Raw genomic sequence first — 10,670 nt, 5'->3', positions numbered from 1 at the left:
GTACAGCTCTGTGTGTGTACAGATGTGCATGTACAGGGTTGTGTGTGCACAGGTGTGTGTACAGGTGTGTGTACAGCGGTGTGTGTACAGGTGTGTGTACAGCGTGTGCATACAGATGTGTGTGTACAGATGTGTGTACAGGATATACAGCTCTGTGTGTGTACAGATGTGCATGTACAGGCTTGTGTGTGCACAGGTGTGTGTTCAGGTGTGTGTGTACAGTTGTGTGTGTACAGGTGTGTGTACAGCTGTGTGTACAGCTGTGTGTGTTCAGCTGTGTGTACAGCCGTGTGTACCGCCGTGCGCACCGCTGTACCCGCGCGTTCCCGCGCACACCCGCGTCGTTTCCCGGCCGTGTGCTCCCCGCTCCACCCACGGGCGGCTCTCTGCCGTGCCGGGCGTGCCCTGGCCGCTCCCCCGCCCTGCCGGGGCGGTGCTCCGTGCTCGGGGCCATGTCGCGGGTGCTGGTGGTGGGCGCGGGGCTCACGGGCGGGGCGTGCGCGGCGCTGCTGCCGCGGGGGGCGCGGGGACGCGCGGCCGTCTGGGACAAGGCGCGGGGCGCAGGTGGGTCCGGCGGGGCGGGGACCGTGTCCTGTGTCGTGTCATGTCGTGTCATGTCGTGTCATGTCGTGCGTGTGTCGTGTCGGTGTCTGACTGGCTGTCGCGCAGGGGGCCGCATGAGCACGACCCGCGGCGACCTGGGCAGCGCCGACCTGGGCGCGCAGTTCGTCACCTGCGACGCGGAGCTGGCGGGGCCGCGGCTCAGGTGAGACCCGCCCCATCCCTCCCCATCCCGCCCCCAGCGCTTTGGATCCGGCCCCCGCCCGCCCCCCGCGCTCCCTCATCCCACCCCCGTCCCGCTCATCCCGCCCCAGTCCCGCTCATCCCACCCCAGTCTCGCTCATCCCGGCCCCGTCCCCGCCGCCGCAGGTGGGAAGCTGCGTTTCGGGAGCAGGTTTGGGGCTCCTCGGGCTCGCTGCGGGCACAGGTGTCGTGGTTTAATTTAACCCCAGCCCGACAACCCTCGCTCCCCCGCCAGCGGAGAGAAAGGGGAGGATAAAAGCTGGAAAACCCCCGTGGGTTGAGATGAAAGAGCCGGGGGTAGCTCGCTGTGCCTTGAGGAAGGGGGTGGAGGTGTAGCAGCGATGTAAAAAGATGTAAAAATTTTGTGCAAAGCCGGGAAAAGGTGCGTTTCAGGCAGCTGCGTGCGGGGGCTGGGATGCTCCTGCGGTTCGTGCTCAGAGCTTTAGGGAGCTGTCGCCTGTTCCCGTGCCTTCGGGTCACACCGCTGGCAGTCCCATTGCGGGCAGCCTTGCTCTCAGGTTGAAGGCCAGACACAGGACAATAGCGAGGTAGTTGGTTGTTTTATGGCTGTGTGTTACCTGCCTTCAAACGCTGCTTGCTAAAAGCTGTTCTCTAAACTCGAAAGTTAGCCTGGCCTTAACTTTTAACTGTGGAAAAAAGGAGCGAGTTTTCACCTCTGTGTGTTTTTCCTCCCTCCAAGCTTCTATGAGGAACTTCTGTCTCACGGCATCTTGACACCACTGACTGCTCCCGTGGAAGGAATGGTGGTGAGAGAAGGCTCCTACAATTATGTGGCACCCCAGGGCATCTCCTCGGTCGTCAAGTATTATTTAAAAGAGTCAGGTAACTTTCTAAGATGCCTTTGTGTGAAATGAAAGGTTTTAATGACGGCAGTCCTGAACTGTCTTTCGAATTTAAATTTCTGTTGAGGATGTTTAAGTTCCTTGTTTGTTTATGTATGCCTGGAAGTTTCTGGTGGATGGATAAACAAGTCTGGGAGCTCTGTGAGTTTCCAAGTCCTGCAGGCCTGGCATGTAAAAATCCCTATATAAATAGAACATCTGTAGGCTCAGGGGCCAAGCCTATATTTACACCGGTGACTTTAGCATATGAAAGTCAGGCCTAGCATGAATAGGACAAGATAATTCAGTGGGAGATGGTGGTTAGGAAGAGATTTGAGTTGCAGCTGGAATGAAGTGAGTGTTTGGGTGGCTTTTTTCTGAGTGGGTACTTATCTGCTGTGTAACTGGGAGCACAGTGGTGAACTCCAGCCTGTGTTTTGGAGGAAGGAGTGCTTCTGCAGGATGTGAGCCTTTAGAAAAGGCCAGAGGAGGAGATCACCTGCTGGTTTAAACTTGGTTTAAACCATGTAACTACTGCATTAAGTGTCATGTGGTAGAACCAGGTGTGCATTTCAGTGACTAATTTAAGCCTGGATTGAAAAATATGAGTTGTAGGAGCACTCAGGCTTTGGCCCTTCTGTATAATTGTTATTGTTTTATTGTTTTTTGTTTTTTTTTCTTACTTAGCTGGTTTTTTAGACACTAATCTTGCAAGTAATTAACTATGTCCCTGTCTTCAGTTGCTAACAGGGACAGTGCTGTCTTTCTCAGCACCTGGGGGGGGTTGCTTTGATTGCTTACCCAGTGCCACCTCCTGTGTTTGTTGGGTTTCCCTCTGGATTGGTTCAGCTCAGTAAAGCCAGGGGAAATAACCTGGCAAAGACAGCAGCTGGGAGCTCTCCCTCTATTTACTGAGTTGAATTAGAGAATCTTAGAATCACAGAATCACAGACTGGTTTGGTTTGGAAGGGACCTTAAAGCTCACCCAGTCCCACCCCCTGCCATGGGCAGGGACACCTCCCGCCAGCCCAGGTTGCTCCAAGCCCCGTCCAACCTGGCCTTGGACACTTCCAGGGATCCAGGGGCAGCCACAGCTTCTCTGGGCAACCTGTGCCAGGGCCTCCCCACCCTCACAGGGAACAATTCCTTCCCAATATCCCATCTATCTCTGCCCTCTGGCAGTGTGAAGCCATTCCCCCTTGTCCTGTCCCTCCATCCCTTGTCCCAGTCCCTCTCCAGCTCTCCTGGAGCCCCTTTAGGCCCTGGAAGAGGCTCTCAGGTCTCCCTGGAGCCTTCTTTTCTCCAGGTGAACCCCTCCAGCTCTCCCAGCCTGGCTCCAGAGAAACCACTCTGCATTTTCTCTCTGGAATTCACTGGGACATGGATTTAACTGCTCCTTTTTCCGTGCAGGTGCAGATGTCCTGTACGAGCAGCATGTAACTCACATCTCCCTCCGAGGTGGGAAGTGGGAAGTCTCCAGGAAGGTGGGGCCACCTGAGCAGTTTGATGTAGTTATTCTCACCATTCCTGTTCCACAAATTCTCCAGCTGCAGGGGGACATTGTAAACAGTAAGTTCACACCTCAAAATCTAGCAGGTATCCAATTTAGCGTCTTGTATGGCAAAGAACAGTCTGAGCTGCTTAATTACCCCCAGAACAGGGTGGAGCAGGACAGGAGGTGGGTGATTTCAAGGCCTTACGTGTGGTGTGTGACCAGTAACACCTTGATAGCAAAAATATCTGCACAGGCGAGTCAGTTTTTAATCTGATCTTTAGTTTTTTGCTGACTTTTGAGACAGTACCTGTTTTTCTGTGACTTGAAAATCGCTGTGAATTGGACAAGCCCCTCAGCTGGTCCCCACGTGGTGCTTCCCTGTCACTGCCCCTTGTGCTGATCTCCAGTGCTGCCTCTGCAGTGGGGATGTCCCAGAGAGTGAGACCTCAATAACAGCTGTGCTGTGGGGAAAACCCCCCAGGGCATCTCAGTGACCCTAAAATCATATGAAGTCCAGCTGAGAACTGCTTGGTCTCGAGTTTATAAGATGAAAACCTCTCCAAGCCTCCAGCTTGTTTGCTGTTTCTGGCTGCATCCTGGGGGTTTTATTCTCCAAATATGAGTAAATCTCACTTATCCTTTGGTGATTTTTTTGGGGTGAATGTGTTTCAGTGCCACGGAGGCTTAGAAAGAGCAGCTCCATGCTGAGAGAGAAGTGTTAAGTTCAGGCCCTGGTTTGTAGAAGAGTCACCAGTGGTGGAATGATGAGGAGCTGACTTTAACACTTGGCTCCTTGTTTTCTGCTGTATCTTGGATTTTAACGTGTTTAAATCCATGAGTGTGGTTTGGAAGCTGCCTGTTAAAGGATATTGGAGCAAGGGGTGGAGGTCTAGGGGTCTGTCTGGAGTTGCTGCTTAGTAACCAGGACCTGTATGAGCAAAAAGATGATGGATGGCAGCAGGATGCTGAGCTGCAGCAGAGCATCTTAGGGTAGCAAGGGGAAAATTGGTACTTGATCAGAGTTTTCTTGGGCATTTCTTTAAAGAGAAGTATTTTCATTACAACCTCTTATTTTAAGCTCTGTGCCTAAATAGGTAAATACTCTGTAGGAACAGGATTTCTCTGCTGTTTGCTGTTTTATAAGCCCTCTCTTTTCCCCTGTCCCTTTACCAGGGAAAGTACTGGTGGGTCTGGCCCCTCCTGTCCTTGCTAAGGTGGTCTGGTTGATGATGAATGTCCTGGAAACAGAAAAGAGGTAGTGTGGAGTTCTGTTTTCTCAGTCCTCCCGAGGTTCTGCTACTCTGCATCTCAAGGCCTTCCTCAATCAGCACTGATGTTTTTGTAAATTGGGTTTTCTTGGGATAATTAAATCCTTTCATGTGCAGAAAGTGGTCAGATCCCCTTCAGTAATTAAGGTGAACAGTTCATTTCACTTGCTCTTGGGAGTGCTGGAACTGTCCCATGCTTTCACAGCATCCTTCACCTTCTGTGTGACTGCAGGATTACCTTTTATCCGAGGGAATCCAACAGCTTTGTCTTCTCCTCCCCTTGTTTCTGTTTCTCTTCCCCTGTCTGCCTGTTCTCTGTGTGAGACCAGCTTCCAGATTTCCAACCAACTGTTAATTCTTGGTCTCAGGCAGCAGGACTGACTCCCCATACCCCAGAGTTCCTTGGCGTTGGAGCTGTTGGCATCTTTACTTCTGTTTCTTTAGTCTGAGAACTAAAATAAGGGGAAAACAGGTGAGGAGATGTAAGGAGGATGTTTCAGAGCCTGAACAGGGTGTAGTTTCAGATCTGTTTTGACTTAGAGAGGACCAGGACACATCCCTGGATCTGTAAATCTCGACCTCCTTTTGATTGCACATCAAACAGCCGAGTTTTGCTGACAGAGAACGGGGGTTTTCCTGGATCCACCTCGCTTGGGATTTAAGGTGGAATTTGATGTTAAGCTTAAGGCTGTTGTGGACAGCTGCTGAAAGGAATGGTTGTTCTCTCCCTGCTGTACTGGCACTGCCCTACTCAGCTGTCTGCTCCGGCCTCCCAAACCCGGGGACAGAACTCAGTGATTCTCACAGGAGCTGTGTTTGTGCGCTCCCGGGAGACAAACCAGCGATTCCAGCTGCTCCTGGAAGGGGAGGGAGGTTCCTGCTCCTTGTTGGAGGCGTCCCCCTCGCTGTCAGTCAGGCCAGAGGAATCATATTGTGCTGCAGATGGACTGAGGGATGTGCAGAGCTGACGGAAGGGGAGGGTTTCCTCTCCTGGAGCAGCAGCCCTTGGCCAGCGTGGGGTCACGTGTGGCCCCTCTGCCACTGCAGGCAAGGGGCTTAACAGGAAGGGGGCTGGATTGGGGAGCACAGCTGCCCTCACTGCTCATCTGGAAGGCCCTTTTTACATAGAAGACAGACTCTGGAGCTGAATGGAAGCCGTGCCTGTAGTTCAGTCTGTTACGATAACCACAGTTGCTGTTGCGGTTTGTGATGAGTGTTAAAGGAGGGAGCTTCGGCTGATTCCCAGCAGTCCTGGTTTTTAGCCTTTACTGCACACTCTCCTTTGACATCCCTGCTTTGACAGCTTCTTCAGTGGGGGCATTAGCTGAACATCTTCTCTATCCTTGTAGTCTTTTTTCACTTTTCCTCTCTGAGGTGCCTTTTCACGCTGATTTTGCAGCACGCTGGAGACTGCACTGCTGACTGTGGACCTGTGCCAGGTCCCATTTTAGCCACTTAAGTATAATTGGATCTATCAGTTCAGAGCCAAATGAAGTTTTAAATGGATTTTGATGAGGGATTGTTGGCATTAATGTATAGATAAAGACTGTAAAAGAAGAGAAGGTGCAAAGGAACAACTGGGGGGAGCAGGAGATGCTTTGATCCAGCAGTAAGCATTGGAATTACCCCTTGACATTTGTGTGTGAAAGAGGCTGAGCTGGAGAGTTCAAGTGACTGCCCAGAGGTGGGAATTCACCCCTTGCAGGAATTCACCACTTTGCTGTTTGAACCTCTGGGGTGGCTGCCATGTCATTCCCTTCCCCTCCCTTGAGAATACTGGACTGTCTGAATATTGTATTTTTAAGCACTGGTCCCACAGATTATTGCCATAAACATGCAGTATCTTTCTCAAAAAAAACCAAACCCTGGACACCTATGCCCACGTTTTCATAGTCATCTTGGGAAATTTGGACTCCTGTATTTGTGGTCAGCTGCTTCAACAAGGGTGTCCTGCCTGTGTGTGCTGGGAATTCCATTTAGTTGTGTGGGAATGACCAGCAGCTGGATATTGAGTTACCTTTCATAGGTGCCTTTGGGTCCAGTGGCATCTCTGTGTGGACATCTTTAACCTCCTGTTGCAGAAAGAAAACAGTCAATTTGCAGTGGACCAAAATGTTCCCTTCAGGGAGATTAGTCCTCGTGGTTAAGAGCAAAGACCCCTGACAGGGGAAATCACAGCCTCGAGGTGGTCTTCTGCCCCCCATGTTTTTTGATAATAATTTTCACTAACTTACATTATATTCAGGGAATTCAGATTTTGAAATAATGTCCTCCTCAAATTTCATGTTCAGTGGCAGAGTTGCTGTTTTAATACTTAAAGCTCTGCAGACTAAAGGCCGAGGGTTAGTTTTTTGTGTTCTTTAACATTTTAGATGAACCTGGATGCTATGTGAAGCTCTGCATTTATAAAGAGACAGAATTAAGTGGCCTTTGGCAACCTAGAATTATAATTTTAAATGAACTGTGTGAGGAGTTACTGTTCCAGAATTACTGTCCCAGGATTTACTTCTCTTGTGAGTGAAAAGCCAAATATTAAATTAACGGAGAAGTTACTGTGTATGCATACCTTAGTTTTTAAAAATAAACATATAATAAATAGTATACATATATACAGCTGATACTGTTTACTTGCATTCTTTTGTTTGGTTTGTTTGTAGTCTTTGAATTTTGCCAGCATTGATGGGTGATTAAATTCTTAATTGATAAATTAGGGGGACAGGGAGGGAAGCGACCTGCCTGAGGCCCATCTTTTTAGATCTATTCATCTTTACCCACCTTCATTTTCAACCTTTATTCATAATTTCTAGAGTTATCATGGCCAAATAGATGTATCAGTTGCATATTTAGCAATAGCAGAGACAGAAATAATATTTCCAGTAGGACTTCCAGTAGCTGCTGGATAAGGGGTTAACTCCTTGCAACATGTTTGGAACAACAATAGGTGGCAGCAATCAAATGATGTTCAGGACATTCAGCTTGAATAACTAAATTAAATTGAGTGCACTGATTTGTACTGGGGCTTTACATATTTTGGTAGCAAATAGTGTGGTAATGCAGAAGATAAAGGGGAAATGAATAAGTGTTTCTGAGGTTTGTGATGGCAAGTTGTTGTCAGGAAAGGAATAAATTTATTTAAAAGGAGGGTCTTTGCAAATGAAAGGACTAGAGTTTTGCAAATGTTCAGTGTCCTACAGTATTTCAAAGGAACTGGGCTGCTGTGTTGACTGCTGATGGTAGAAAATTCCTAGATTTATCTCCCAGATTCCATACAGTCACTAAGCAATGTAGTTCTTTCTGTGCATTTTCAAACCAGGTGGACAGGCCTCTTTATCGGTTCTGTTCTCAGTTTAATTCCGTTGGCAACACGGCAATTAAAGGTGGCAGCAATTTGCAGTGGTTTTTTTTTATCTGGGCGTTCAGAATGTTTTCATTAAGTCGCTTTCCTTGGAATTTCGAATTACAGTTCTGCATGTTTAATCTGCTAATAAAACAGAATGGCTTGGCTTTTGTTTCCAGCCTGACCTATTTTTTTTTTTCCATCTGTGTGAATGTCCCACATGTTTTAAATAATACAAGCTGATGAGGAGATACAAGTAAAATAGGACTGTATTTGCATAGGGAGGCTTTATAATGTGAATTAGGAAAGCACAACTCTGATAATTTTTCATGAGTCCCGAGTCCTTGCTGAGTGAATGTGTTTATTTTTGGATAGCATGACGATAAATTCGGAATTTTGTAATTCCAGTTCCAAGCAATCTGAGCAGGGCTTATCCAGCTCGGAGCTCTCATTACCTAACGTATCTAGAATGTCTAGTGTAAACATGTACACTGATTTGTTGGTTACTTATCAGGCCTTAGGAGCTGAGGTCACAACATGCAAATATTTGTGCTTTCTGGGAAGTACAAGTAGTTATTATTTTGGGTCCTTTTAAAACCTGTCACTCACTTGATAACACGGGGCATCTCACTCTGCAGTGAAACCCTCTGTCCCTGCCCATGGGAGAGGTGTTTGCAGGAGGCACAGGGCAGGATTCAGCTCCCCTGAGCTGTAACCTGACAGTTGGGGTGAACTGTGCTCCCTCTGGATTCAGGGAATGGCTCCTGGCCCTACCTCCCAGTGCTGCTGTCACCTCTGCCTCTGACCTTCCACTGCAGCGTTTGGTACCCTCCTGGGGGTTGATGTGACTCACCAATCCAGCAGGGACATATACCTATATATCTGTATATCTATATATTTATCTCCTAGAATGGTTTGGGTTGGAGGGAATGTTAAAAAACATCCAGTTCCACCCCCTGCCATGGGCAGGGACACCTCCCACCAGCCCAGATTGCTCCAAACCCCATCCAGCCTGGCCTTGGACACTTCCAGGGATCCAGGGGCAGGATCCAGGGACTTATAAATAGTCCCTCTCCATCTTTCTTCTCGTCCCCTTCAGGCACTAAAAGGCCACAATTAGGTCACCCCAAAACTTCTCCTCTCCAGGCTGAACAATCCCAACTCTCCCAGCCTTTCCTCCCAGCAGAGCTGCTCCAGCCCTCTGATCATCTCGTGGCCCTCCTTTGGGAGGTTGTTATTTCTTGGTCAAGGAGTTGGATTTGCTGGTGGAGTGGTGTGACAAGGCAGCAAGGAGAAGGTGGGACAAAACCTCTGGGAAGCAGAGGAGTGTCTAAGGAGGAGCAGCTGCTACTGAAACAACGTCAACCTTCAAAGCAGGCAGAGCTCTTGCGTGTTCTCTGCCTTCTGCTGCTTGGGCACAGCCTCTCTTGGGGAGCACTTCTAAAAATAGAGGCTGCTGGAGCTGGAATTGCACGGCAGGGAGAGAAGTCAAAGTAGGATGTGTGTATACTCAAGTGTGTGTTTGACTCAGTGTTTTTAGGTGTTTCTTCAGAGTGCTTGTAATGGACTTGTTCTGCAATTATTAGTTAGAGCACCTTGAAACCCTCTCAAAAGTCAAATAGGTACCAGAGTGATCACAGTGACCCTCTTTGTCTGGGAACTGTGAGGGTTAAACCCTATGCCTGTGAGCAGGAGAGGTTTGAAAAGGAGAGTGAAACAGAATATGTGTTAGATAAAGGGCTGCTTTTCGTCTGAGTGTTGTCTGTGGAGGCTGCCTGCCTTTGGTGGAGAGCTGAAACTGGGATTTGACAGATCTCAGGGTAAAACTGAAGGAAAAAAGCAAGACTTGGACGGAGTGGGGCAGGGGAACCCACCTTACATCCTCTGCCCAGACCAGCGTGGCAGCTCTTAAAAAAAACCCATGCAGGGGTGGGTGAGTCTCATGCCATCACAGCACCACTTTTTAGTGCCTGGCAACGTGTCAGAAGCATTTCTTCCATCAGCCCCTGGTCCTGGTGCTGCCCCACCTCCAGCAAGGCAGCTGGCTCAGCACAGCTCTCTGTGGGGCCACAGGAACGTGGTGCCCCCCCACCCCTTGCCCCCCTCCAAAAACGGCGGGGGAGTTATTTTTAGCAGGATCAGTGGTGTGATCCTGGGTTCCCCATGTGGCCTGCAGACTGGCTGGCACACTGTGCTCTTTCAGCAGGGGCAGGAGAGCAGCACAGGGGCTGGGCGAGTGGTTGAACCGTCTGAGCGAGGCGATGCTCGTGATTCTGTGGTTTGAATTCTAAGCTTAGGTTTCCTGTGCAGTCCCAGGAGAGACTCAGAGCACCTGCACAGTAAACTGGCAGCAGATTGTGCTGATTTAGCCAAACTGGTTTAAAGAAACCAAAAAAAAAAAAGTTATTTCTGACATGTAAGGCAGTGCTGCTTTTGTGTGTTGACATGTTGAAGTCCACCTGAGCTGGCTGTTTGTAGTTAATTTAACCTGGACATGCTTTTCTTCCTGTCATGCAGCCTGGGCTGGTTTGGCAAAGAGCTTCAATACCCAGGGACTTGATCACAGATCTTTATTTAATGGTTGTTTTGTGTCATTCCAGTATTCAAAACAGAGAATGGGACCAGAGATATATTGGATCAGCTGAACACAAGCCCGTGTGCCTATGCACTCATTGGGGTTTTTCTTCCAGATAATAAAGGTGATGGTATTTGAGCACAGGACATACTTGGAACAGAACAAACAAATGCTCTGAAATTTGTTTATCTCAACAATAAACACAGATACCTCTCAGTTTTTCCCAGTCTTTGGTTCTCTTTGTTTAGATGGAAAAATCTTTTGCAAAGCTGCTCTTAGCCATGAGACTAAATGGGGAGAGGAAAAAAAAAGTTCCCTGCCAAAAAGATGTGACCAAACTGAGCAATTC

General features: G+C 48.7%; 1 protein-coding gene across 1 annotated transcript in view; it reads left to right on the top strand.

Annotated features, from left to right (window-relative positions):
- Positions 1 to 452: 452 nt before the first annotated feature.
- RNLS (renalase, FAD dependent amine oxidase) overlaps positions 453 to 10,670 on the top strand; it is a 63,582-nt gene continuing 53,364 nt past the window's right edge. The window contains exons 1-4 of the mRNA XM_027665659.1: positions 453 to 564; positions 670 to 766; positions 1,505 to 1,647; positions 3,057 to 3,215. Of these exons, the coding sequence (XP_027521460.1) occupies positions 453 to 564; positions 670 to 766; positions 1,505 to 1,647; positions 3,057 to 3,215 (511 nt within the window). The remainder of the gene's footprint in view (positions 565 to 669; positions 767 to 1,504; positions 1,648 to 3,056; positions 3,216 to 10,670) is intronic.

Source organism: Corapipo altera, unplaced genomic scaffold (genome assembly GCF_003945725.1).
Source record: "Corapipo altera isolate COAL_440 unplaced genomic scaffold, ASM394572v1 161, whole genome shotgun sequence".
NCBI lineage: Eukaryota > Metazoa > Chordata > Aves > Passeriformes > Pipridae > Corapipo > Corapipo altera.
The sequence above is the reverse complement of the archived record's forward strand: the minus strand, read 5'-3'. Positions and strand labels throughout refer to the sequence as shown.